Source organism: Rhinolophus hipposideros (genome assembly GCF_964194185.1).
Source record: "Rhinolophus hipposideros genome assembly, chromosome: 25".
In the NCBI taxonomy this organism is placed as follows: domain Eukaryota; kingdom Metazoa; phylum Chordata; class Mammalia; order Chiroptera; family Rhinolophidae; genus Rhinolophus; species Rhinolophus hipposideros.
Window position 1 is genome coordinate 23126708 of NC_138071.1, and position 27149 is coordinate 23153856.

Here is a 27149-nt window from a genome sequence, read left to right on the forward strand (position 1 = left end):
GGAAAAAGAGATGATGGCTGTCACTTGTCTTTCTTTTCCTTTTTTAAAATGATAAAAGTAATACACGTTCATGGAGAAAACGACAACAGTTATAAAAGCTTTCTGCCTTCCCCCAATTCCATATCCTAACACCAATCACTGTTAACCATTCTTGGAGAAACCTTCTGGAAAAGTTCTATTACACAAAAGCATCTCTCTGTATCTCTATCTCTGTCTGTTTTTGTCTCTATCTCTAGTGCTATCTCAAAATACATGCAGATGGACAGATACAGAGAGACAGACGGATAGAATTTGATGGTACCATGTGATGGAAAAAATGGTGGCCTAAGGGCTTAATGTGGGGAATGGAGAAGAGGTTGTCGATGGACAGGCAGGAGCTCCTGAAGGGGAGCAGTTGATGGACTGCAAGGATGTAAGGTGGGGGGCAAGCAGGTCTTCAAATAAAATATTTGTGTTGCAAAACATTTTGCTGTTTTGGAGGTGAAAAATGCAACATTCAGTTAGCCTCAGTTTCCTTAACTGAAAAATGGGATAATAATGTACATTCCTGACAGGTTCACTGTGACAACTAAATGGGGGTTATATATTTAAAGTGTTTAGTCTTATGCCTAGCGTCATGTACTAAGCTTTCTCTAAGTATGTATTATTATTATGATGATGATGATGATGACGGTGGTAGTGGCTTTTCTTGATGTTGTTAATGCCTCACATAGCACCAGGCACATAATTGACTCTCAGTCCACCTGCAGCCCACGTACAGAAAGAACTTCGTGATAGCATCCCTCTTTTCATTCCAGAATTCTTTTGCTACTGCCCTTGCTCGTTCCTTCTTTTTTCTTTCCTTCTTACTTTAGGTTGTGCATCCTTGAAGAAAACTTTCTGATACCTGGTGGACATAAACCTTTGGAGATGTGTAGAGATGTTTTAGGTAACAAAGGTCCCTGCTCATTTTCTTATGTCCTCTCTCTTGCCTGGGCCCAAGCTGTTGGAGATGATTAGGTGGGAACACCTGCGTACTTGCTACCTTTTATACATACAACCTGAGGAGCTCAATTAGAATTGTTTACTTAAGCACCTAATAATCATTAGGGCCGCTCCTGTTCATCGTGTGCATTTTAACAGCATTGACCCTGCAGGTCCACTAGTGACATCCTGGCCTAGTGAACCTGACCTTCTGGGCTACCCAGTGTGTTTCTCCTTGTATTCAGGATGGCTGGCTGAAACCTCTTAATTTTAATATTCTGCATCCCAAATGCTCTTCGTTGTTAGTAAAACTAAGCCTGCCTACGCACTCTTCTAGTCTTGATTTATAATTAGGTTCAGCTGCCTAACAATTATACTATATTTTGCACAGGCACATTCCTTAATGAGACATTTACACGGTAGATGGCTTTTCCTCTTGTGACGCTATCTGGAAACCATCTTCCTTTTTTCTCCAAGTGGGTGTATTTTGAAGGCTCGGCAATGAGACTTTTGGTCTGGAAAGCCCAAGACACAATTTCCAACATGCACAGGAAATCCAGTATCAGATTTCTAGCAGGTCTTCACAGGGACAGGCCCAGGACCAGCTTATACCTGTCAGAGAAGATCTGTGCAGCATGCTTTTATAGCATACACGGCCACACATTGCTGTGGCTCTGAGAAACACCCGTGAGAAAGACAAGACACCAGAGAAAAGAAAGACCAGTGGAGTCTGAGTTGAAGATGTAGTATTAGGCATAATAAAGTATTTGGTAAGGTTGAAGGAAGGAGCAGGCATTGCAAAACAAACCCCAAGGCCCTTGGGAGTATCTGCTTGGCAACCCAGAAGGGGACATATGGAGCATGGGGGGTGGGGGTGAGGGGGAACGGCCTTAGGTTAACCTGTTAGAATTTTATTTCTGAGTGGAACGGGGAGCGAAAAATAATACCAAGTGTTATGTAGCACTTTCAGATATGGAATTTCATGCATTTCTCCATATAATGCAATAAGGTAGGTGGATTAAATATCGCTCTTTTCCACACAGAGAAAATGGAGAGAATGAAGAGGCTTGTCACCTAGTTTGGACGCTCACAGTAGTCGCTGCACGCTGAGTTCACCCTGCTCCCGTGTCTCCAGGATTGCTTCACTTGATACCAAGGTATAAGGGAGTGGGCGCTGACAGCAGGGCCCTCAAGACACCCAGCTCTAGCCTAGACCTTGTGGCGAAGTGGGTGTGACTCTGTGCCCCTCTCTTAAGTTCCCACCTGTTTTCTCACGGTAAATCTCAGGGATGAGTCTGGGTGATCTCCAGCGCCCAGACCAGAGGCTGGCTGTCAGTAGCCGATTGGGAGGGCTGGGAATACCGAGCAGGGTGTGTACTGGGGACCGACTGCCTCCCGTGGCAGAGAAGGCTGGCAGCGCCTGCGGGTGATATATTAGACTTAAACGGACCGAAAGGCCATGTGACTCCATAGTTTGCAGGTAGTGAGTGTGGAGGAATTCCGGAGACAATTTGTAAGTTTCCATGTTCAATTAAAAACAAAAAATAGAACCAAGGTCGGTCCCTTTCGCGTAGCCTGGGGCACAGAGCCCAAGGCTGAGGAATCCGGTCGGACCAGTGGGGGGCTCCACAGAGCGCAGTCTCGGAACCCCGAGAGCCGCTCCGCCGCCCACAGACTACTTGAAGGGTGGGTCACCGTGTGGCCCACGTCCACGCACGTCCTCCCCGGCCCCAAGTCGGTGGGCCGCCCTCGCCTCCGCCCTGCTCCCCACCTCCACTCCCCGGCCCCTCCCACCCAGCCTCTTCCTCCCGCAAATCTTAACTGATCTTCAGGATAGTGAGTTCGTGCTGCGAATTCCTAGAAGCCTGAAGAGGCTGCCCAGGATTTGAAGTTAGGATACCCCAAGAACCCTTGAGGTTTGTGCTCACACACACCCCCATCCAGGTCACGGAAGGGCCTCGGGGGGCGTGGGTAGGGAAAACGCCCCACTCACCATCCCGGTCCACCCTGGAGCCCAGGTCCATCCCAGTCCTTCCAGTCCAGCCCGACGGGAGGGGCTGGCGGCTGGGTGGGGAGGCCGAGGAGCAGCTGGAGGTGGCGGGGACAGGTAACGGCAGGCCCGGAGAAGGGGGGGCTGGGCCGGGGCGGAGGCTCCAAGGAGCTCCTTCGGCACCTCCGGGGCACCCGCGCGACCTCCTCCGGCTGGCTCAGAGTGGGGACGGTGAGTCAGACCCCGGGCAACCGCGGGTCGGGCGTGGAGGGGGGCAACTCAGGAAATGACATCAGAGGCCTGGGCTCGGGGAGGGGTGGTCCGCGCCGGGCCGGGGCGGCGGAGGGGGGGCAGGAGGACTTTGGCAGAGCGTCGGTCCGGGGGCAGGACCAGGGCCCCTTCCTGGGGGAGTTTCCTGCCCGGTCAGCCCTCCCCGCCTCTCCCCGCCCCCTCTTCAGGCCGCTCCTTGTATGGTCTCGGCGTTGCGCTCTCCCCGCCCCCTCCCTCCTCCCTCTGCTCTGCGTCCCTCCCCCGCCTGGCTGGAGGCGGCTCGGGACCCGGCAGAGTCCGCGGACCCGGCGCCCAGGCGGCCACCCGAGACGCAGTGCACACGCTCCGGTCCGCGGCGAGCCGCCCACAGGGAGGGACGTGGGGATCCGGGCCCGCCAGCGGGTCCTCCTCCGGGCTCGGCGCGCGTAACCCGGCCACCCACCTCCAGCAGCCCGGCCTGGCCATGGCGGCCCCCCGCCCGTCTCCCGCGATCTCCGTCTCGGTCTCGGCTCCGGCTTTTTACGCCCCGCAGAAGAAGTTCGCCCCGGTGGTGGCCCCAAAGCCCAAAGTGAATCCTTTCCGGCCCGGAGACAGCGAGCCTCTCCCGGCCGCCGGGGCCCAGCGCGCACAGATGGGCCGGGTGGGCGAGATCCCCCTGCCGCCCCCGGAAGGTATGCAGCCGGGCTGGGGGGCTGGACACCGCCGGGCTCCGGGCTGGGGGCAGTGGTTTTGAGAATTTGGGGGTGTCTGGAAATGTTGCAGCGGAGGGGGCTGGGCGCAGCCACCCTGTCCCGAGCAGATGTTCTTACCTCATCGCGGAGCTCATGGCTGAGAGCCAGGGTTCCTGGGACCCGTCCAAGTCCTTCGCCTGGGGGTGGGAGGCGGGAATGCGGGACACGAATCTTCCCCTCCGGGTCCGTTTTCCAAAGTGTAACGGGAGCTGCACCACTCCTGCGCCGAGCCCCCGGCCGTTCCTGACCTTGTGCTCCCAGGGTGTCTTGCGCCCCCTTTCCTTCCCCTGCGCCCCGGGACCCCCAAGAGAGTTCTTGGGTTGGGGGTTAGAGCTGTAAAAGGAGGGGGACTCGGGGAAGGTTAGAGGGGCCCCTGCTGACTGCCCTCTTTCCTTACCCCAGACTTGCCCTTACCCCCACCTCCCCTCCTTGGGGATGGCGACGATGCGGAGGGCACCCTGGGAGGTGCCTTTCCACCGCCCCCTCCCCCGATCGAGGAACCGTTTCCCCCTGCACCTCTGGAGGAGGAGATCTTTCCTTCCCCGCCGCCTCCGCTGGAGGAGGAGGGAGGGCATGAGGCCCCCAATCCCCTCCCACCACAGGTATGGAGGCCTGGGATGGGCAGCAACGCAGGGACACCCCCAACGGAAGGAGAGGAGGGTCCTTGCTTCTACCCCTTCTGCACCTCTGTCCTGCTGGAGTGGGGTGGGAATGGAGGACTGGAATGGGTGCTCTGACCCCTGATCCTCTAGCCCAGGGAGAAGGTGAGCAGTATTGATCTGGAGATAGACTCTTTGTCCTCGCTGCTTGATGACATGACCAGGAATGATCCCTTCAAAGCCCGGGTAAGGAACAGGAGAGGAGGAAAGGAGTGGGGACAGAACTTGGAAGGGCAGCACCCTCCTCTAATGGCACTTCTCTCCCCTCCACCTTCTCTTGCAGGTGTCATCTGGATATGTACCCCCACCAGTCACCACTCCATTCATTTCCAAGAGCAGTACTAAGCCTGCAACTGGGGGCACAGCACCCCTACCTCCTTGGAAGGCCCCCTCCAGCCCCCAGCCTGTGCCCCAGGCTCTGCCTCCTAGCCAGGCACTGTCCCATGTACAGCCCCAGCCCCAGCCCGCAGCCAAACCTCAGGTCCAGCTCCATGTCCAGCCCCAGCCTCAGCCTGTGCCTTTGGCTAACAGTCAGCCTCGAGGTCCCCCAGCCCCACCTCCAGCCCCTAAGTTTTCTCCAGTGACTCCTAAGTTTACTCCTGTAGCTTCCAAGTTCAGCCCTGGAGCCCCAGGTGGACCCGGGTCACAGCCCAGTCAAAAACTGGGGCCTCCTCAAGCTCCCTCTTCCACTGGCACAGGCTCCCCTCAGCCCCCCAGCTTCACCTATGCTCAGCAGAGGGAGAAGCCCCGAGTGCAAGAGAAGCAGCACCCAGTGCCCCCACCGGCTCAGAACCAAAACCAGGTGAGGGAGGGTGGGAGGACTAGGGTGAAACCTGGAGGCTGGTGGTAGGGGGGTAGGTTCAGGAGCCAGAGAATGAGTGAGCTGGGGATGGTGGGATGGTGGGATAGGAGTTTCCAGCCTCTAGGGTTGGACTGGTGGGATAATGGTAAGAGAGAGCCCTTCTGGAGGAGGGCCTGGCAGAGGCTGGGCTGGGTGGGGCCTGACGGAGTGGGAGAGCAGCACAGGCTCTGAATTAGGAGGAGGATTTTGTGGATCTTCCCTTGTACCCTGCCCCAGAATGTTAAAGGTGAGGGATGAGATCATCATCCATCCAACCTTGGTTCTTCCCCCTGCTTGGATTCTTGAGTTAATCTCTCTGTTTCTCTGAGCGCACTCACCGCCCAAGGGCCCATCTGATGATAAGAGTCGCTGCATTAGTAAACAAAGGCTGAGCCAGCTTCTGCTGAGTGCCAGGCACTGTGCTCCGTGCTTGGGATGGAAGAGATCTCTCCAAGAGGTTAAGCCTGAGCGAGTAGGGTGGACCTGTGATAGAATTCCCTGCCCCCCATCTCACAAGACCCTAGGCAAGGGAGGTGAACTTTGAGCCTCAGTTTCCCCATCTTTAAAATCACACTATCTACTCTGTACAATGGTTGTGAAGATCAAGGAGCTAATGCATGGAAGGTGCTGGGGTTTTTGTCTAGCACAGGAATGCTCAAAATAGAACAATGATCATCCCTGCCTGACCATGCCTGCCTTCTAGTTCAGGAGACGAGAGCTTCCGAGTTGAAGCGACCCTGATGGTCATCTAGTCCAAGCAGCCACAGAGTAAACTGACGACAGGAATGTCTATCTTTGTGTGTGTAGGCACAGGATTGGAGTAGATGCCAGGTGCCAATGAGTTGTGCAGAATCCTGTGTTACAGGAGCTCCAACAGGGAGTCAGCAGTGGGCTGGCAAGTTAGGAAAGGCATCATGGTGCTGCTTTGCTTTGAAGGATGGGGGCTCTTAGAAATCCAGAGAGGAGAGGGAAGGGCATTGAGGTGGGAATTGCATGAACAAAACTCAAGGGCACAAATATACCAGGGTGTTTGGAGAATAGAAAGTAGAAAGTTATTCTGGGAAATTATAAAGCTGTAGAAAAGTGGATGGAGGCTCGAGGGAGGAGGCAATGAAATAGCGCACGAGGGGAGCCTGTGAGTCCTGGCGAGTCCTTCACGGTGTTTGAGAAATGTGTAGCTGGGTCAGAGGACTGATGACAGCCATGCTTTTGGAAGCTTTTGGGGAGTGTTTCCAGCAGAGGTGTGGAGTAGAGGTAGGAGGTGAATGACATTAAGGATTCACTGGACCCTGCTGAGAACAAAGGAAGTGCCTCTAGGACCTGGTCACTTATCAGCAGTTGGAAGAGGAGGGGGAGGGGGAACATGCCTGGGTGTGTTGGGGAATGACGGTATTGCTGACAAAATAGAGAAGTCCAGAAGGGGAAATGGTTTGGACGGGAAGAGGAGGGGTCCAGCTGTCAGCGTGTTGAGCAACACATTCCAGGAGGACTTGCCTTCAGGTGGCACTGTCATTCACCTAGAAATAGAGGACTGGGTTTCAGGAGAAGGCCCTGGGCTCGGGGTTGTCGTGTGCAGTGGTACTGAAGCAGCCAGGGCTATGAGGTGGCCAGGGCCTGCTTACACAGGAGGAGATGAGGGCCTGGGAGGAACCTTGGGTAAAGCTCGCAGGGGTCAGGTGGGAGGGGAAGAATGGCGGAAGCAGGAGGGGCATCATAAGTCAGGGTGGAATCTCAAAGGATAGGATGTGAGGGCTGAGGGGCTCTCCAGTGGGGGGTTGAGAGGGATGAGGACCAAAAGAAGGCCAGAGATTTGACTATGTGGATGTTATCGATGGCTGTGGGGTGGTCCATTTGTGCCTTGTGGTGGGGACAGTGAAAGGAGTTGAGAACTGAGTGGCGGTGAGAAAAGTGGAGTTGCCGCATTAGCCTGCAGTCAGAGGTTGGCAGGGAGATGGACTAGGAGAGGAGTGTGTGTTTCAAGTTAGGGGAGAAGGGCCCAGATATGTGTGTGAACCAGGAGAAAGAATCAGCTAGAGGAGGTTGTTACAAATGCCTACAAGCAGGGGCTGCTGCTGTGATGAAGTCCTGGAGAAGAGGTGGTGGTGCCCTCTTCCCTCCCCCCTTGGCATTCCCAGAGAGCAAGGACAGTGTCCACTGTCCTGTGTTTTTGGTGGAGAGGAGGGACGATGAGGGAGCTGGAGCTGGCTGGCTTCCATCTTCTCAGTCATGTAGGGGGTGAGGTCATTGGTAAGAGTGAGTGAGGGGCTAAACAGTTGGGGCTCGAGAAGATGGAAAGGTTTGAAACAGCTGCTGTGGGGAAGGTGACTGGGAACCTACAGGAGCCAAAAACCAGACAGCCGAGCTGGGGCTGGAGGACACGGAAGGCCCTGCAGTGTTTTGTGAACTCATTCTGCAGTGTTTAGTGATCTCCACTTTCCGCAGTTCAGAGGCAGAAACAGGAAGTGGGTGGTGGCGTGACCTGGGCTTGAAGTTGGACCAGATAAATGAGGGTGACAAGAGTGGCTGAGAGAGCCTTGTAGAAATAGATGATCAAGGGGACAGGCGGGTTGGGGAATGGGGGTTGAGGAGACACACATGGAAAGGGTTGAGAGGCCAGGAATGAAAGCCTTTCTGAGTAGGTTCCTTCAGTGGGTCTAAATGGGGAAGGGGCAGGGAGGAGGTATGGTTAGGGGGTCAAGTCCAGGGTTTTGGAGGTAGAGAGAACCGTGAACCTCAGGTCCAAGATGACCCATGGTGGAAAGTGCCTGACATGGAGGGGCGTTTGGAGCCACTGGGGTTGAGCTAGAGGTCTGAGTACCATCGGCGTTGAAACTGTGACATACATGCTGGCAGGCAGAGGGAAAACCAACTGGCTGAGTATGTCCTGAAGGAGCATGGAAACCCATGGGGAGCTGAGGTGTATGAATAGTTCATACTTTAAAGAATGCAACAGGCTTTTAAAGTGGCACCAGAGAGCAAGGGCTGGTTGAGTCCCCTTTCTCTGTCCCCAAGGGAAAGAAAAATTGGGAGAAGAAAAGGTGAGCTTCCATTGCAGAGAGGACTCACAGGGGATGCAGTTGATTAAGGGCAGGAGGTGGCAGGAGTCTATGGGGAAAATGGCTAAGAGCTGGGGCTTCTGTGTGTCTGCTTCTCGAGCAGATGCATCTCTGGATACAGGTGGGGTGAGGGAGATGGGGCCTGGGCTTAGGGCAAGGTGGTTGTAGGAGGAGGTAGCTGGGAGACAGACTCCCCGTGTTAGGGGAACGAAGGCATGGGCAGTGAGAACATTCAGTGGCCCAGTAACAGGGAAGACCACCCAGTGTTCCTCTTGGAGCATCTCATGGCAATGCTGATGCAGGCCCCTGCGTCACCTCTTCCTGGTACTTTTCAGGGTTCCTGCAGTACGCTTAGCCTCACCCCACCCCCGTCCCTAGATCTCTCAGGATCCCCTAAATAGGATGGGTGAGCTGGCCTAGAATAGGCCCTTCTCTGAGGCCTACTGGGGAGGAAGTGAGGTCAGGTAGCCCAGACCCCACTCTCAGGAGGGACCCCAGGACCTCTGTGTGGGGGGCTGGGGGCTGGGCTGCTGCAGACAGCTCTGAGGGTTTAACCTGTGATTCCCGCCTGTGTTGTATCCTCACGCTGACAGGGCTGCTCAGCAGCCGGCGGGACGGGTAGGTGTGTGTGCACCTGGGTTCACACGCCGTCGCGTGCCGACCTCTTCCATGGGGGGCCATGTCTGAGCATGCTCTGTGGAGTTGATGCGTGGCCTGGTGTGTTCGGTGCTTCTGTGACCTGAGCTGCTATGTGTGTGGCCTCCGTCCGCTCGCTCAGTCATTCTGGCCTGTCTGTGGCTGCCCAGGGGGGTTTGGGCAAAGTGGGTGGAAGAGTCATCCCCTCTCCCTTATTTGTCTGGTGCTGGGGTTGGGGAGGGAGAATGAGGAACTTTCAGGGTCAAACCTCAGTGTCTGGGAAATGTGGGGGTGAGTTAGTCCTTCTTGGGAGAAAGTGGATAGCTGACTGGGGAATGTTCTTGAAGGGCGGTGACCTTTGAGAGAGTGTGAAGAAAGTGTTGCGGTTTCAGGTGCGCTCCCCTGGGGCTCCAGGACCTCTGACTCTGAAGGAGGTGGAGGAGCTGGAACAGCTGACCCAGCAGCTGATGGAGGACATGGAACATCCTCAGAAGCAGAACGTGGCCGTCAGTGGTGAGCCCACCGTCCTCTGTTGGGACGTCTGCCCCTCCATTACCGTATTGGCTGGTGCCTGTCTTCTCCCTGTCTGAGCCAGCTGATCCTTTGCAAGCCTGTGTCCTCTCTCTGATCTATTTCTATCTTCTCTGTCCTTCCCAGAGTCCTGTGGCCGGTGTCACCAGCCCCTGGCACGTGCACAGCCTGCCGTTCGTGCTCTGGGGCAGCTGTTCCACATCACCTGCTTTACCTGTCACCAGTGTGAGCATCAGCTGCAAGGACAGCAGTTCTACAGCCTGGAGGGGGCACCCTACTGTGAGGGCTGCTATACTGTGAGTCACTGGTGTGGCTCAGCTAGGGGGTGGGATGGCTATGGGGCAGACCTGCCTTGGCAGCAGACTTTTGGGTGCCAGTTCCCAGCCAACCTCCTACTGCTACCTCCTCAGGACACCCTGGAGAAGTGCAACACCTGTGGGCAGCCCATCACTGACCGCATGCTGAGGGCCACCGGCAAAGCCTACCACCCGCAGTGCTTCACCTGTGTGGTCTGTGCCTGCCCCCTGGAGGGTACCTCCTTCATTGTGGACCAGGCCAACCGGCCCCACTGCGTCCCTGACTACCACAAGTGAGGACCCACCACCACCTTCTGGGCCCAACTGTGGTTTGTCTGGAAGCCGGGCTACTAACCCCCTGACCTTACTTTCTGGCCGTACAACCTATCTACAGACGGCGGAGACCCACTTATCTGGACGTAGCTGTCTGTCGTTCTTAGACCTGGGTAGCCAGGCTTACTGCTGGCCAGTCCCCCGGCCCTTGGCTCGCCAAGGCTTCTTTTGGGTGTGGTCTTGTGTTCAGCAACGTGTGCTGGAGTGACTTCATTTCACACACAGGCCAGGTTCTAAACGTTCCTTTGGACATCAGCTGTTTGGAACTCTGGTTTCCCCTTAGAAACAATGTTTACAAGGTGGCTACTTGTCAGGCTAGTGGAAAATCCTGTAATGTGGCTAAAGGGTGGTACAAGGAAACTGCAGAACCTGGCTCCCACCTCTGTCTGAGGTGTGCATTTTCAGGATTCCACCCTGGGCCAGGACTTGACATCCCTCTGTACTCCGCCCCAATAGTCGGGTAGAGGGACCTGTGTGGTGTGGGGCGGTGGGCTAGGGTCAGGGCTACAGGGATGGGATGAGAGGGGCACCTCTTGGTATGTTTTCTGCAGAACTGCAGTGTGGATGTGGCTTTAGGAGGGTAAAGTGGGAAATTTCAGTTACGGTGGCCGGTCTTAAGCTTTTCTGTTGGGCTTTCTCTACCTCGAGATGTGGGGCAAGGCGGGTAAAGAAGTGTGCCCATTGCCATGCCACCGCCATCTCCTCCCTGCGCTCCGGTGAGAGCCCGGTGCCCCATCCTGACTCGTGCCCCACTTGCTGCCCTCCAGGCAGTACGCGCCCAGGTGCTCTGTCTGTGCTGAGCCCATCATGCCTGAGCCTGGCCGCGAGGAGACTGTGCGAGTGGTCGCTCTGGACAAGAACTTTCACATGAAGTGCTACAAGTGTGAGGTCAGTGTCCCTGTGGCCCCCGGGGCTGGGAGGTGGGACACTGCTCGCTGACTGACGAGGTGGTGGACAGGGCCAGCCTGGAGATCGATGTAGTTTTGAGAGTGACCAGTGGCAGTACCCAGGCCTGCGCAGCCCAGGTGCTTCCATCACGGCAGGAAAAGGCGGGTGGGGTTTCTGTGGGGTCACTCAGCTGCGGATAAACCAAGAAAGGGTACTGACCAATGGGAGGGAAGGGTGCCTTGCTTTGTTGTGGCAGGGTTGGGGGCTTAGATGAGGAAGAAAAGTCAGAATGGAGTTGAGACAGGTGGGAGAAGCCCGATGTCCTTTATTGGGGTGGACAGTTTGGAAGCAGCTCTACCCACTGCCCTTCCTCCTGAGGAAGGCCTAGGGAACAAAAGTGAAAGCAGGTAATAGAAGAAGTGGGGATAGCCCTGGAGTGGGGGTGTGGCGGTGGCTGGGGGAGGGAGGGAAAGGACACAGTGAGGACGCCAGCTCTGGGCCATTACTTGAAAAGCATTTGGCCTTCCTCATGTAAAAACGGGGGAGTGGGGTGCACAGGACCCTTTCTCACCAGGGTGTCCTTCCTCTTCCTGCCTCTCAGGACTGTGGGAAGGCGCTGTCCATAGAGGCGGACGACAATGGCTGCTTCCCCCTGGACGGCCACGTGCTCTGTCGGAAGTGCCACACTGCCAGAGCCCAGACCTGAGTGAGGGTTGGCCCTTTTCCACCGCGAGTCCATTGAGTCCATTCCCCATCAGCGGACCACCCACACTGAAACCACCCGGCTCTTCACTTGCCCTGCCCCCTCCACTATTTTTGATGTCTTGCCCCTCCCTCCATTCCCAAACCCACCCCGTATCCCCATCCGGAATCCAGGGCCCCCGGAGTCCCAGCCCAGGGTTTCCTGTCCTCCCCCCATCCTCTAGGTACCCCACCTGAGATGGCGCCAGGTTGAGCGCTGCTGCTTTCACTGCTGCACCAATGCCCCCAGCTGGCCCATGAGCAGCCTCTGCTCCGCGTTCTTAGGGCCAGGAGCCACCCTGACCCTCGGGGAGGCTGGGCTGGGCTGGGCTGACTGGCCTGGACATTCCCACCCACCCCCGTGCTGCCAGGTTGTGGCTGCAGCTACAAATAAAAAAACATTGTTTTCCAGAATTCTTGGCAATTGACTCTTTTGAGCTACCACCCTCAAGGGTGTGATGGAAGAGACGGAGGGATAAAAAAACCAAGGCTAAGGGTGAAAATTCAGCTCCTGTTTATTTACAAAAATATATATGTATATGTCTATATATATAGTATATATATATTAAACCCTCCCCCAGCTCCCTCCCACAATTACCTTTTTACTTCCACCCCCACCTCCCTTTTTAAAACAGGCTCCCAGCCTCCAGAGGCCATTTCCGCAGGGATGAGGGGGCAGGAGCAGCACCAAGGCCTGGTAGGCTGAGGGAAGGGGCCTGAGCGACCATGGCCCCACCCTTGCTCCCTGAGGACAGTGTGGGGGAAGAGACGGCTCAGTCCTTGAATCCCTGAATACTGCAAAGAATGCGCTTTTGGTGTCCTGGCAGCGTGATCCCCATCTGCACCAGGTCCCTGTGGGCAAGGAAAGGGGTCATGAGTGTGTGAGCTCAAAGCCCAGCAGCCCTCCGCTGCCCGGCCCCCAGGGTCCTCACTCCGCCGTCAGCTCCAGCACACACTCCATGGTGTCCAGCCCGGCTGAGCGGAAGTGCAAAAGGTAGCGTTTCATGCGGATGGACTCCAGCCACTCAGGGATACTTCGATAGGGGATCCCATCTGAGCCACTCAAGCTGGGCAGGCGAAGGGTCAGCCTGTGGGACACGGGCTACCTCAGTCACACTGGAAATACAGGCAGGGGCTATCTTTGGTCTTCCCATCCCCAGTTCGCCCCTGGCGTTCCTGAAACCGGGGCTCAGCCTGTGAGCATGGCGGCCAAAATTCAACTTGGTGTCTGAGCAGAGAGATTATCTAGACTTTGTGGATTAGCCTGGCTATTGTCTGTGAACCCATTTCCTGGCCTGCTTCCTGGTACACTCACAGCAGTGGGCAGGCTCAGTCTGGCTACACTGATAGACCTGGGGGAGGTGGCTTCCCTGAAAGTCCCCACACGAGCGTACCACAAAGCCCATCTGCAATGAAGTGGCCAGTTAAGACACAAAAGCATCCTCTCTCCCAGCTGGGAGGAAGCAGAAGGCAAGAGCAGAGGCCCAGAAGCCGGCTGTGGTCCTGCCTCTCGTGAGGGTGGCCCCTTGAGTTCTGGGAGCAGCCCCTACTTGCCACCTCCAACCCTGGCTGTTATTCTTGCACTCTGACACCTACAATACAATGAGTGTTCCTGTACTAAAGCCAGCCAGAGCCAAAAACCATTAGCAAAGTAAATCTGCTGGGGGAAAAAACATCCAACATTCCAAAAAGATTAGCACATGCAGTCTCCAGTGTACAAGGGAGTTGTACTCCAAAAGATAGTTTCAAAAGTTGGAACTTGGAGCACATTTTCTCCCAGAAACAAGGTTATATATGGTGGTTTGATACAGAGGCCAGCTCGCCAGGGCTGGTTTGCCCGATAAAGCATTTGAAGCCCAGCTTTGCCTATCTCCCCCGCCTCAATGCCACCACCAGTTCATTTTCCACATCCTGGCAATGTTTTTGATAAAAATGCAATTCTGACTATGTCCCTCCCATGGACAGTTTTAAAACATTGGTTACTAGTTCTCTGTGCTCAGGATAAAGTCCAAACTTCTCAAGGGTTCTCCTTGTACTGACCCTGCCACCTCTCCAGCTTCATCTCGGTCTGGCCACTGTCCCTGAAGTGGGTGCTGCCGTCCCCCTGCTCTTTGCAATCAGCCTGCCCTCAGTTCCCCAACCCATGTTGGCTATGTGATCTGGGAGCCTTCCCAGACCCCACAAGGCTGCTCCTCTCGGACGTCCCACAGTCCATCGCTTGCCCGTTTCTCTGTCTTTCCCACCCCAATCGAAGTGACCAAGCCCCCTGGGGCAGGTATCAGCTTGTAAGCACTGCTGCTATCTGAAGTTTTTGTTTTCAGTGTTTGCTTCCTTTCTTCTATCAAACTTGAGCTGCCCAGGACAGGACAGTACCTCCTCCATCCGGGGTGGCCTCTCCCCGAGGGCGCAGGCTATGGTCCTGCCTCATGCGATGGACTCTGTCTGGAGCTCTGCAGGCCCACCCCCTGGTGGACACTGCCAAATGCCCATTTCCCTTCTCCCAGATCTGCCCTCCGAATCGCCTTGCCCTCCCCAGCATGGTTACTTGGGATCGAAGTTGGCAATGGTCCGCAGGGAGTGGGGCTTGGCAAGCAGCTGCTCTAGATGTGCCTTCAGCTGGTGGAAGGGGGGCCGACGGGCACAATCGTACGCCCAGCAGTTCTTCATGAGTTCATAGAGAGGGGCAGGGCAGTCCACGGGAGGGGGCAGCCGATACCCATCCTCTACGCTCTTCATTACCTGCAGCGGGGGGAGGGGAGGAAGGCCCAAGGTAGGAAGCTAACCTGGCAGCCCTCAACCGATCTCTGTTCACACAAGATCCCTGCAATGGATCACTTTCCTGACCAATAGGAAAGAGAGGGCGTGAGGAAAAAGGGACCAGAGGAGACAGAAGGGCAGAAAAACTGTGGGTCAGGAAGAAGAAACAAGGATACATGCAGGAAAGAGGCATGAGAGGATTTGGGGAGAAGACTGGGGCGAAGAGACCGGGCTCACCTCCTGGTTGCTCATCTCCCCATAGGGTTTGTCCCCAAAGCTCAGCACCTCCCACATCACAATCCCAAAGCTCCACACATCACTGGCTGTGGTGAAGATCCTGTGGGCAATGGCTTCAGGGGCTGTCCATCGGATGGGGATCTTTCCTCCCTAATAAGGCACAGAAAGGTGATTGATTCAGGGCATGGAGGATGGGTGAAAAAACACCTGTGGGAAAGGGATGGGAAGGCATCGTGTCCACATGTGCATGCATCTCATGCTCATCCTACATGTGTGCTTGTAGGTGTGGCATGAATTGTGTGCGCGAATGTGTGCACGGTGAGTACAGGGCTCTCACCTGGGTTTCGTAGGTGCCATCAAAGTTGTCCAGGAGGCGGGTCAGGCCAAAGTCAGACACCTTGCAGCACAGGTTCTGACTCACCAAGATGTTCCTGGCGGCCAGGTCCCGGTGGACGTAATTGTGGTCACTGAGGTAGTTCATACCAGATGCAATGCCCAGCAACATGGTCACCAGCTGCCCAGGCACCAGCTGGTCTTCCCGCTCCTGCAGCAGGGTGAGTGGGCAGCTTACGGGATGGGCAGGGTCGCCTCTTCCAGGACCAGGAGCCAATACCCACGGTTCCATGGTGCATGCTCCCTCCCAGCTGGTCCTCTGCCCTCCTTACCCTCAGGAAGGCATCCAGGGCTCCATTCTCCATAAACTCTGTGATGATCATGATGGGTTTTCCTGAGACACAAAGCATATGTCACCATGGCAGCCTCCACCCCCTTTCCACCCAGAACCACCAGAACCAGACTCTCTGCCTTGGCAACACATCTCCCCTCCACGTCCAGTGGTCTCACCCACTCCTTCCTCCCCTCCCCGCATACTCCTCAAGCCCCTCCTCATACTCTTTGTGACAACTCCTTCCAAGTGCAGAATATGAGGGTGGTTAAATTGGCCCATGATCGTTGCCTCTCGAAGGAAGTTCCACCACTGGCCGTCTGGAGAAGTGTCCTTCAAGGTCTTAATGGCCACAGTCTTGCTGTCCTGGCTGGGGATTCTCAGAGTCCCTCGATACACTTCCCCGAACTCTCCTGGGTGTAAAGAAAACAAGGTCATAGTCCGATGCATTGTCAGGCTCCTCGCCACCCCCAACCCCAGGAGACAGGCAGCGATATCCTCCAGTCCCCCAGTTCTCTTTTCTTCTCGGATCAGAAACCTGGTGTGCCCTTTCTGGGACAAGAGCTAGGCTGTACTTCCCAGGGAAGGGGACAGAAGTCTGGGACAGGAATGCAGCTGGGGAACCTGTTCAGCACTGTCTCCAGGGTTAGCACGGTTCTTGGCTAACAGTGGGTGGTCAGTAAATGCCGGGTGAGTGGACGCTGTGCGGTGGCACTGGGGTGTGTTCATGAAGGGCAGGCTGGTCCTGGGCCAGCACACAAATGACTGGGGAGGCTGACCATTGCTGCCTCTCTTCCGCAAGTTCCCCTGGTCAAAGCTTGGCCAGCTTGGCCGCACAATCAGCAAGGACACTGCCAAGCTTTGTTCTCTGCTCAGATCCATTTCCCCCGGTGACCCAAGGATCAGGGCAGCCCAAGGGCACTCGGCCCTGGGGGTGTGGAATGTGGGGTAAGGGAGACTCAGAACCTCTCCCACGTTTGAGAACCATCTGAGAAGCGCCTGAGCCTGGGCACAGTGGTCCACTATTGACAAACATGATGTGTTTAATGCTCTTTATCAGGAATTCCATAACCACAGAACCTGATTGTGTATGAGGCAGGGGCTACTCCAGGACACTTGATAAGGGGGCTGTAACAATGACCACAGCACTTCAAGGAGGATACAGGGTCGAGCAGAGAGGGAACTCATCTGGGAGTCCCTGGGCCAGAGTAGAGGCAGCTGGGCTCTGCAGGGAAGGGCTGGAAGGAAGCGGCTGGCTGGCAACTCTGTGTGGCCCCCAGACGGACCAGAGGGCTCACCTTCCCCTATGACAGTGTCCACGATCAGCCAGGTGGGATCGAGCTCCTGGGTGAACTCCAGAGCTCCCTGGGCAGGGTCCTCATATGCCTGGAGGTCCACATAAGGCTTCAGCCACAGCTTGTCCTCTGCGGGGAGAACAGGAAGGCTCAGCACAGGAGCTCCAACTTCGGGGCTCAGGAGTAATGGGGGAGGGGCCAGCAGCAGACCTCGGACTTCTCAGTCTTCTGTTCCCTGAGGAGTCCCGTTCTGGCTGAAATGGGAGAAAGTCTCTATCCTCAGCAAGAAGCCAGCTTTTCTTCCTCCTCTCTATGCGCAAAGTTTCTGTGTCCTCACCCGCCCCCCGCCCCCAGGCCCAGAGCAGTGGGCCAGAACCCAGACCCAAAAGCGTGTTCATGGCCTCGGGTTACCCAATCTTCTTGTGGCTGCTTGACCCAGGCTTCAAATTCTTTGCCCCTCCTCCTCCCCCCTGCTCACCATACTCCTCCAATAACTCACACCTCATTCACATTCCCAGACAAGCCTCACACCGCCCCATTACTTGGATGGATCGCAGACTGCCCCTTTTGTGGGGCACCTAATGAAGTGACCAGCAGGAAGCCCACATGCCTCCGAGGACGTCAGGGAGCCTGCCAAGCAGCCTCCCTCCCGCCCAGCCTCAGCCCACACACCTGGCCAGCCCGGATGGGGAGGCTGCCCAAAGCCCGGGCGTGGGTATAGTTGCACGAACAGCTTGAGCAGGCAATTGCACAGAGCCTCTGGGGTGCTCTCAGTACAAAGTTAATTAACCAAAGTTAATTAGGTGGCAAAAGACAAGAAGCCTAGAGACAATAGAGCCCACTTGCGCCCCCAGAACTGGCCCAGCAAACGTGGGTCTCTCGGTCCCATCCCAGTGGCGCCTCCCAAAAAACAGGTGATCCTCACTCACCTCGTTCCATGTTGGTCACACGATCACGCTGCCTCTGTTGCCGTCGCCTCTGACCTTTCCTGTGGGGGATTGGGGTCAGCTTCTTCAGGGTCCCAGGACCACCTCAGGGGCCCAGTGGGCTCCGGCTGAGTTTTTCCAGGGTGCAGGGTGGAGGTTGAGACACAGTGGAGCTTTGGTATTAGGGAATGGGAGGGTCGTGGAGGCTGCATTCAGGGGCTTCTGACCAGACAGAGGGACCGAGGATGGTGGTTGGGGAGGGGCAGAAGCAATACCTGGACCGGAAGACGAGAATCCCGACCAGCAGTGCCACGCCGAGCAGCAGCCCGAAGAGGATGGCCACAATCTCGCCTCCAGTCAGGCCCCTGGAAACTGTGGCACACGGGGGTAGGAAGTCTGAGATGCTCCGAGTCCACAGGGATGATGGAGGCCAGAAGGGCAAGCCCAGAAGCGGTCCCTCCATGGGCCTCACGTGTGTCCCCTAACTGGGGAGATGGGACTGTATACGAGAGAGCATGTGGAGGGGCCTCCCACGGGGCTGCCAGCGTGGGCTGCCTGCCACTGAACACTAACTGAGCGGTTAGGAGACTTGATGGGATGCTGGCCGGCAGTACCCAGTATCGGAAGGTGCGTCTGGGATCACTGGGGAGGGGTGTGAGTCTGTGTGGGGCTCTCCCCCTGAGGCAGCTTCTGCGTGCGTGTGGGAGTGTGTGTCGAGGGAAAGGAAGGGTCACTGACTAGAACAGGGTCTGAGAAGGCCTCAGTAGCATGACAGGTGCCTGTGTGTTTGGAGCAGAACACAGGCTAGGCACCCACCTGGCGGGCTGGTCCGAAACTCATGGTCAGGGGAGAAAGGGCCAGGTCCCAGGGGGGTCAACATTCGGACTCTGACGATGTATGTGGTATCTGGCTGCAGTTCCGTGAGCAAGACCCTGGGTTCTAGCACCATCTGGTGCCGTTCTTCATCCTGTGGATGGGGACTCGTGTTGACTGGGCCATGCCGAGCCAGACCGGGCGGAGGTGATGGGCAGCCTTGGGAGCACGTGGGGAGGGCCGGGCTGGGGAAGGGTCAAGGCAGAGTTCTGGGTATTGGTCCCCAGAAAGCCGTGTGATTCACTTTGGGCAGTTTCCCCCCATCCTGCACCCCAGGCTAGAATGTTGGGGTGTGCCAGGCCTCGACAGAGACTATCTCTCAGCTGCGTTCTCACCTGGTTCAGCACATGCAGCTCGTAGCTCAGGTTCCCACTGGGGATGCGGGGCCAGGACCCTGCCCAGGTCAGCTCCAGCTGCCGTGGCTCCTTCTTTACCAGCCTCAGGGACAGACCTGACAGTGACTCTGAAAGTCCAGAGGGTTCCAGTGGATTTAGAAGGAAAGAAGAAATAACTTGAGTAGCTTTCCAATGGTATCCTGCCCATCACTTTGTCCCTGTGGTCCTAAGCCCTTCTGGCTTCCTCTAGGCCCAGCCCCTCCCCAGGCCCAGTCCCTCCTCAGACCCCTCACCTGCATGCCCCATGCTGATGCTGAGCGAGGTGCTGGCGTGCTTGGAGTTGCCCAGCCCCGACACTCCATTTTGGGCTTCAACATTAAAGGTATAATTGGCATAGGGTTCAAGGCCGCTGACGCGCACGGCAGGCTTCGTGAGCCCGCTGGCCCCCGGGGAGAAGCGCACACTCCCTCCACAGGGCTGGCAGGGCCCACCGTCCAGCACTGCTCCACGACACTGAGAACACCCCACATTGTATCTCACGTCCTGGCGCCCCCCCGTATCTGCAGAGGGTGCCCAGTGCAGGGAGAGTTGAGTCCCCGAAACAGAGAAGCTCAGGTTTTGAGGGGCTGAGGGAGGACCTGTGGAAGAAAGGGGCCATCAGTAAGAGCCTCAGCTTCTGGCCCTCGTTTCTTCCCACCACCCCAATTCTTGAAGTCCTCTGAAGGTCTTGCCAGGAGATTTGATTCCTACCGAGGAAAAGTAGTGTAACCCAGGCTCTGCATTCTTCCAGGGGGGCAGGGGACAGGGGAAGGTCCTCAAGTGTCTGACATGACATCCTGGACAGTCAGTCTCCAATATCTGATAAGCTCTGGGAAATGCCCACCCTCAGGCGGGCTCAGCCAAGGTCCCACACCGCCTCACAGATGGCCAGGCCCTGCTGCTGGACTCACGTGTGCATGCTGCCTGGGGGCCCTCCCCGGGGGCTCGGTAATGGCCACTCTCACAGGTACAGATGGTGGCCCCTTCAGATTCGGCGGTGCTGTGTTGGGGGCACTTGAGACAATGGGATGGGTCCATGTCCGCCCGGTAAGAGCCACTGGGGCAGGCTGGAAAGACAATCCAGCAGAGCCATGGCTGTCTAGTGCTCTTACAGGTAGAAATCGCCCCTCTCCATCCCTCGTACCAGAAACACCCCTGCATGCGTCTCTCTGGGGCCCTCCGACACTCAGTTTAATAATCTCTGATTTCCTTCCCTCTCTTGGCACCCCTGACACTGTCCCCCTCCCCGGAGTGGTCTCTGCTGGTTGCCAGCACCTCTTCAAGTCTCCTTACCAAGGCATCCTTCGCCACCTTCCTCATAGCCAGGCTCACAGTGGCACCGCCCCACCGGCACCAGCCACTCGCCTTCCGGGCTGCAGTGCATACGGGGACCACCCGAGGGGCTGGGGCTGGCCTGGGCATGGGGCAAGCAGGTCCCGGTCACTTCCACCAACCCGCCAGGTCCGGGAAGAGTGTCAGGGAATCGGGCCAAGCCGCGCACGGCCTCGGGACAGCGCTGGTAGAACACCCGCACGGAAACCAAGGCCACGCAGGCCCCCGGGTTGTGGAAAGCGAGGTAGAGGCCACGGCGGGTCAGGCGGCCCAGGGAGCAGCGCTCCACGTTCATTTTCACAGCGCCAGAGGCAAGGTCTTGAATGGTGAAGCTCTGGTCTGCAGCCACCGTGGTCACCTGGGGAAAAGGTAGGGGGACAAGGGGAGCGACCACGTAACCGAAACGAAGCACACAACCAGAAACCGAGGGCCCATGACACGTGAGTTACCGGGCTAAGCATTTACATGCATTATGCTGTTGAGTCCATGCAATAACCCTGTGAGGTGGGACGGGTAGCCATCCCCAGCTAACAGACAGGAGACTAAGGCCAGGAGAGGTTAGAGACCTTGCGGGAGATCACACAGCTGCTACCCAGGGGGGCCATTCTGTTGGGGCCAGGATTGCAACCCACGTAGTGCAGCTATGACCCACGTCATTTCTGCTATTGGAAGGTGTTGTCCGTGTGAGTGCCAATGGGGTAATCAGTTATAAAGTATATCATAATTTATTACTAATAACAAACTTTACAACATCTTATCTTTGGAAGAAAATGTGCGTACACCCTATAATCACGTGCTCTGAACTCTTTTGCCCTTCCGGTATGTTTTCCTGAGTAGGAAAGACAGGGACGGAATTAGAGAAAGAGACTGCAAGGAACGATCTCCTGACACAAACCCAGCAATACGCATGGGGAGGTGCCACGCAAGTGCGTGGTGGATACTGAAAAGCTGACACACCACTTCCCAGCCTCCACCACGGCAAGCTGTTATCTCAATGGATGCCTGAAAAGCCTCTGAAGTAGGCGAGGCTGACACTGTTATCACTATTCTCAGACAAGAAAACCAAAGCTCAGAGAGGGTAAGTGACACACCCAAAGTCGGGACACCACAGAAAAAGTACTCAAATCCGGCTCTTCTGATTTCTTTGGTTAGTCAACACCTAGACTCTCTTCCTGTTTCTGCCACCTTCTCTTTTTCGTAAGCTGAGCAGGGACACGGACAGCAGTGAGGCAGAGATCAGCGTCCGGACCGGAATGGCACAGAGGGGTAAAAGTACCTTCTGGAACATGAGCCGGCGGAGCTGAACACCCACGTCCTGGTCACTCTCCATATACAGAAGGTTGAAGGTCTCCTTGCAGCCCAGAGGCCCGGCGCCACCAGGGAAACTCTTACAGTCCCGCACTGTGAACCGCAGCTCCACATGCACGCGCCAAGGCTCCTCCCCTCGGTAGATCCAATTGGAGCGAAGCCAGTGGTCAGTGTCTCCGCTTTCTTGCACTGGGCAGTCCTGATACATGTATAGGGGTGTCCCATTCAGGATTTGCTGCACCCCGCTCCACTGTGAGAGGAAAGTCAGAGTCAGGCTCCAAGTCACCACCTGCTCCCCAAACCATCATTTTCTAGAGCTGATAGCGAGAAAGCTGGCGTCAGTGTCCCCCGGGTTCACACTCCTTGTCCTGCCTCTGCCCACCCCTCAGCCCCAGGACAGAGAGTGGATGAAGTGTTACAGTCAGGGATTTATTTGGATAGAGGGTGGGCAAGACAATGCTCCTTTCCCACCCGTACGTAGCCATCGTCATCCCTTTTCCCTTCGATCAGCCCATTCCAGCTGCAAGAGAACGAGCACCAATTTTTATCTATTTCATCAACAGTGCTGTCAAGTACCCAATGGCAGATTTCTGTAGCAAAAGCTCATTCACAAAATCTTTGTGCCTATTTGTTTAGAGAAGAGGAGTGTTTTAATATCGAGGGCCCTGAGCTTTTGGAGGAGGCTAGAAGCAGCATAATAGACCTCTTCTGTATAAGGGAATGTCACCCTCTCCATATAATATGCCTTCCAGTAAGGGCCACTATCAAAATCAACAACAGAGTTGGCTGGACTTCTAGACACCATCCAGTCCAACCCCTTTCATTTCTTTTAAATTAAAAGAATGTTTAAACTTAGTTAATAACGGCTAGAACTAATAGTATTTACCATGAGCTAGTCACAGTGGTAAGTACTTTCCACGAAGAAACTGAGTCACAGTGGGGTTAAGGGACTCGCCCAAAATGCTCAGCTATTAAGAGGCAGAGCTGGGACGTGCACCCAGGTATTCTGGGCTCCAGAGTTTATGCTCTTAATCATTATGCTTCTATGTGCTTATTATAAAAAAAAAATCAAAGAACAAAAACTTATATTAAAAAGTGAAAGTTCTCTCATCCATCCAGCCCACTGTCATAGGGAGCCACTCTTCACAATCGGAGTAAAACTTTCCAGACCATCTTCAGTGCCTCTAGAGAAATGTTTTAATGTTTCTCTCATGTGTGTGTGTTTAACATAAAAGTTTTTTTAAAAAAACATACAAGTGTTATTGTGTAGAACTGCTATATCAAAGGGTAAACATATTATACATAAGATAAGGCCAAATTGTCCTCCAAAAAGGCTTTATCAGTTTACACTTCCACCAACAATGCCTGAGGGCTAATTTTCTCAAAAGCTCATCAACACTGAATATTAATGATTTTTTTACTTTTGGCCAAGTTTCTAGACAAAACACTGTTTTAATTTACATTTCTTTGAGAGGAGGTTGTATGTTTCTCTTTTGCTCACTGGCTATTTGTAATTTTATGCAATTATGTGTAACTTTGTCTGATATTGTTATCTTTTGATTGTTCATTTGGATGAATTTTTTTTTTTTTTGTATTATGGACATTAATCATTTGCTTGAAATGTATGTTTCTCCCTGTCTGTCATGCCACTTAACTTTGCTAATGTCTTTGATGTTGACATATATTAAAACTTTTTATATAGTAACATTTATAGCCTTTCCCTTTATGATTTTTGGGTTGTGTGTTTTGTTTGGGAAGCTGCCCCATCCTAAACTTATAAAGATCTTCTATATTTTCTCCTAATATTTTTGTAGGTTTGGCTTTTAGGTTTAGATTTTAATCTCCCTAGAATTTATTTTTTTGTGTATATAGTGTGGAGGTGTAACTTTACCATCTTCTTTTTCTTTTTTTTTCAATTGTAGACATTCAATTGTCAATTTATTGACTAGTCTAGACTTTCCACACTGATTTGCAATTCCAGTGTTATCACATACTAAAATTTTACATGCGCGGGTTTGTTTTTGAACTTTCTATTTTGTTCCACTGACCTAAGTATTATTGTGCAATGCCACACGTTTTAATTATAGTTGATGTAGATAGTATGTTCTGGTGTCTGTAGGACAATCCCCCAGTTCATTATTCTTTTTTTCCAAAAAAAGCATCATCCATTCTTAAGTATTTTCTCTGCCAGATGAACTTAAGAAAGAGTCTCCCACATTCTACAAAATATTCCATTGATATTTTGGTTGCAATCCCCTTATTTTATAGAGAAGAGACCAAGAGGCCCTTAGACAGCTCACTTCCCCAAGGAGATTTTAATCCACTATAATAGCAAGGGCATTCATAGCTACTCTCAGTTCTGGGGAAAGACAAGAAAAAGCACCATTAACTATCAATTTGGGGTGGGGAGGGGCAGGGGCATATTTGGGCATTATGTTAGGGAATTCACAGATTGGGCAAGGGGGTGTCCAGACACTGAAGCTGGGATGATAGAAGACACTGAGAGCCTGTTCTTAAGGCGAAGCTGTGATGGGGAAGCCAAGTGGAAGGCACGTGACGGGGGGCAGGTGGGAGGGTGGTGGGTGGTTAATGTGCAGCTTGTTAGCTAGACTGCCACCCCTGCAGCTGGAGCCAGAAGCAGATGTTCCCAGCTGTAACTCGTCTCTCCCAGTGGTGACCGATGGGGAGAACAAGCTGCCCAGGATCCTTTCACTTACCACTCAGGCAGGGATGGCTGCTGGGTGGGTACATTCTGGGGGAGCCTGAACCTGAGTGTGCGTGTTTTGAAAAGATGAAGAGGAGGACGGGGTCTGAGGTAGACACAGTGGGAGAGTGTGACTGCTGCCGTCTTCTTGCCCTCTTACTGCTGTTGAGCCTGAACTGGGAAAGTTGCCCGGCTTCCACTCCAGCCCAATTAGGGAAGAGTTATTTGGGTGGAGGTGGCAGGGGCACAGCGGAGGCCCGTGGGAGCCAGCTGATGGACCTGCAGCCCTTTTTGTGGAGTGATTAGCTGGTTTATGAGATGAGGCGCCTATGAGGGCTGGCCTAATCCAGGATTTTCCAAGCAGCCCCTCCTGTAGGATACATTATGGTTTAGTCTATTAATTCTAATTACAGGCTACTCAGTGGGAGAGCTGAGAGAGGAGCCAGGACCCAAGGACCCAGAGGGAAAGAAAGCAAGTCACCCCAACTCCAGAAATAGAGGCCTGATTCCTACTGGAGTAGGAAAGGGGAAAGGGGACCCCCAGAGAACAGGGTCTAGGACCAGAGTGACGAAAGGCCTGAGGCCAGAGTCCTGGAGGCTTAGGCCGCTGGGCCAGCCTCCTGTGCTTCCTGGGCAGCTCTGCTAAATGGCAGATAGGTGCTCCCTAGGATTCAGAAGATCCTACCTCTGCTCTCTGGGTTTTAGCAATACCCAAGGAAAGAAGGGATTGGAACAAACTCAGACAGCTGGAATGTATGGTGTGCCTGCACTGGGGAGGATAAAGGAGGTGCCAACAGCTCAGGGACCTCTATTGAGGCAGCTTTTGACTTTGGGGGAGTCAAAAAAGGAGACCCTTTGAAAAATTTGATAAAAACTCTGGCACTCCTCTCCAGAAAAAAAAAAGCCACACGTATACAACTTTGAATACATTTTTATGGGGTTCCCTGACCCCCTGGAACCTATCTATGCAACTCCATTGGGAAAGATGAACCTCAGATTGAGGACACTTTCCTGTTTCGGTCTGTTTTCAACCATCCCCAGGATGGTCCATTCCCTCCCCATGATGTGGGCTCATCTCTCCCCAGTTCCTCAGGAGTATTCAGCCTTGCCTCACAGGGGAGGGAGGAGAGGAGCCAGGGACTGAAGCATTCCCCATGGGGTGAAGCCTGACTCCCCCACCCCCCCAAGTCCCATTCAGGAGGCTGTGACTCACCTCCCCTCCCCCTCCCAGAGGAGACACTTCCAGTTTTTCCAGCTCTTTTCTCCGTTCCTCCACCCACCTCTCCACCCCGTTTCCCACTGGCCTTCAGCCTTGAGCCATCCTGGGTCCTTCCCTCCCCTAGCACTTACCCCATCCTCTGGGTCCAGCAGCCAGCCCAACTCTCCCTCTGCGGTGCTCGTGTCCATCAGAGTGACTGAAGGTGTAGAGGAAAGGGGCCTGTCACCTCTGGGGGAGAGGCCCCACATATGCAACCCACATTCCTCACTCTGAGTCCCCCAGCCCCCAGGCTTTAACATCCTGTTCCTAACAGCTGTGAAGAGCTCCCGGGAGTAATTAGTCTGTCTTCCTCAGGAGTGTGAAGGGAGGAAGGCAGAGTGGAGTAAGGGTTGGAAGGCTAGATCTCTGACCAAAGTCAACGCAGGAAGCGTTAGAAGAGCTGCCACACAGAAGATGTGCACCCTCTGACTCTGTGGGGGACCCATCAGCTGCAGCATGGAAGGGTGCATGGGCAGCAAGCTGCCCAGCCTCTGGGGGTCACGAGTGGGCAGGACGTGGTCAGGGGAACTCAGAGGGGACCCACCCACTGGCAAAGGGCCTGCTCTGACTATGATTGGGGGTGTGGAGAGGGGTACAGCTCTGAGTCTGGGAAGTGGGGGTAGTAGGGGTGAAGAAGGTGGGCAAGCCTTCACATATCAGGCTTGATCTCTACATCTGGGAACCGCTGCACCCCGATTCCTAACCCTTGCCCCAGCCGTGGGTCCCTAGGTTAGCACTGGGCGACTTCCCACCTCGGACTTCAGAGGGTGCAGATGTCTGCGTTGGGCATCTGAGGCTGGGGCTGCCTGGGCAAGAGGGGCCCCGCGATAGCTGGGGTGGGGGTTTGGCCGCCGCTTCCTTCCACCCCACCCGCAGGTGTAAACTGCTGCCCAGCAGGGGCGGGGGTGACTCGCCCGGGAAAGCAGCTGTTTGGGGTCAAAGACCAAAGATTGGCCTGCCCAGTCGATAGCCTGGCGGCGGGACAAAACAAGAGCGCTGGAGGGGGGCTCAAGGAGAGGCCTCCTCAGGAATGCCGGCTCCTGGAGCGGGGTGCCGGCCGGGCCAGGGGAGGCAGGGTTGGGGGCGGGGGTCTGTACCTTCCTTGGCGCGCGCCCCCGGGGGCAGTGGGGCGCAGAGCAGCAGCAGCAGCCCAAGCCCCAGGGGCCAGCGCCGCTCCATGGCGCGGGGCCGGGACCTGGGACCGCGGTCGGGACAGCTGCGCCAGGTCTCGAGGACGGGGCTGGCCGGGCGGGCCAGGCGGGGGTGGGAGGCGGGGCCAGCGCCGGGGGCGGAGTCCCGGCCTCACCTGGATCACCTTCTTAAAGAGACAGTAGGGCAGGAAGGAAACTCGTTGGACAGGTAATAAACTTCAAAAACCGGGGGCGTCTTGACAGGTATGAGACTGCGGGCGCCGCCTCGTGGGTGGGATGAGGAACTGACTAACCCAGTCCTAATTCTAACCCTACCAACCAAGTCTCCATCCAGC

General features: G+C 55.0%; 2 protein-coding genes across 14 annotated transcripts in view; one reads left to right on the forward strand and one right to left on the reverse strand.

The window, feature by feature from the left end:
• Positions 1-12348, forward strand: part of ZYX (zyxin) — a 22258-nt gene extending 9910 nt beyond the window's left edge. For 7 of the 13 annotated variants that reach the window (XM_081038738.1, XM_081038741.1, XM_081038737.1 and 4 more), the window contains 11 exons: positions 855-928; positions 2007-2120; positions 3672-3894; positions 4357-4556; positions 4707-4799; positions 4897-5415; positions 9539-9659; positions 9804-9973; positions 10088-10266; positions 11074-11194; positions 11796-12348. In XM_081038738.1, the coding sequence (XP_080894864.1) occupies positions 3687-3894; positions 4357-4556; positions 4707-4799; positions 4897-5415; positions 9539-9659; positions 9804-9973; positions 10088-10266; positions 11074-11194; positions 11796-11900 (1716 nt within the window). In that variant the 5' untranslated portion in view covers positions 855-928; positions 2007-2120; positions 3672-3686 and the 3' untranslated portion in view covers positions 11901-12348. The other 6 variants (XM_081038742.1, XM_081038743.1, XM_081038734.1 and 3 more) reach the window with 6 other exon arrangements.
• An 85-nt stretch (positions 12349-12433) lies between these two features.
• EPHA1 (EPH receptor A1) lies at positions 12434-26887 on the reverse strand. Its single transcript, XM_081038387.1, has 18 exons — positions 26761-26887; positions 25756-25820; positions 21670-21951; positions 20355-20751; positions 19973-20128; positions 19316-19660; positions 19023-19150; positions 18631-18781; positions 18090-18186; positions 17818-17876; positions 16892-17017; positions 15821-16006; positions 15595-15656; positions 15267-15473; positions 14930-15079; positions 14481-14674; positions 12868-13023; positions 12434-12787 (listed from the first exon to the last, which is right to left on the reverse strand). The coding sequence occupies exons 1-18, from the start codon at positions 26840-26842 to the stop codon at positions 12709-12711; spliced, it is 2922 nt and encodes a 973-aa protein (XP_080894513.1). The 5' UTR covers positions 26843-26887; the 3' UTR covers positions 12434-12708.
• Positions 26888-27149: the final 262 nt, after the last annotated feature.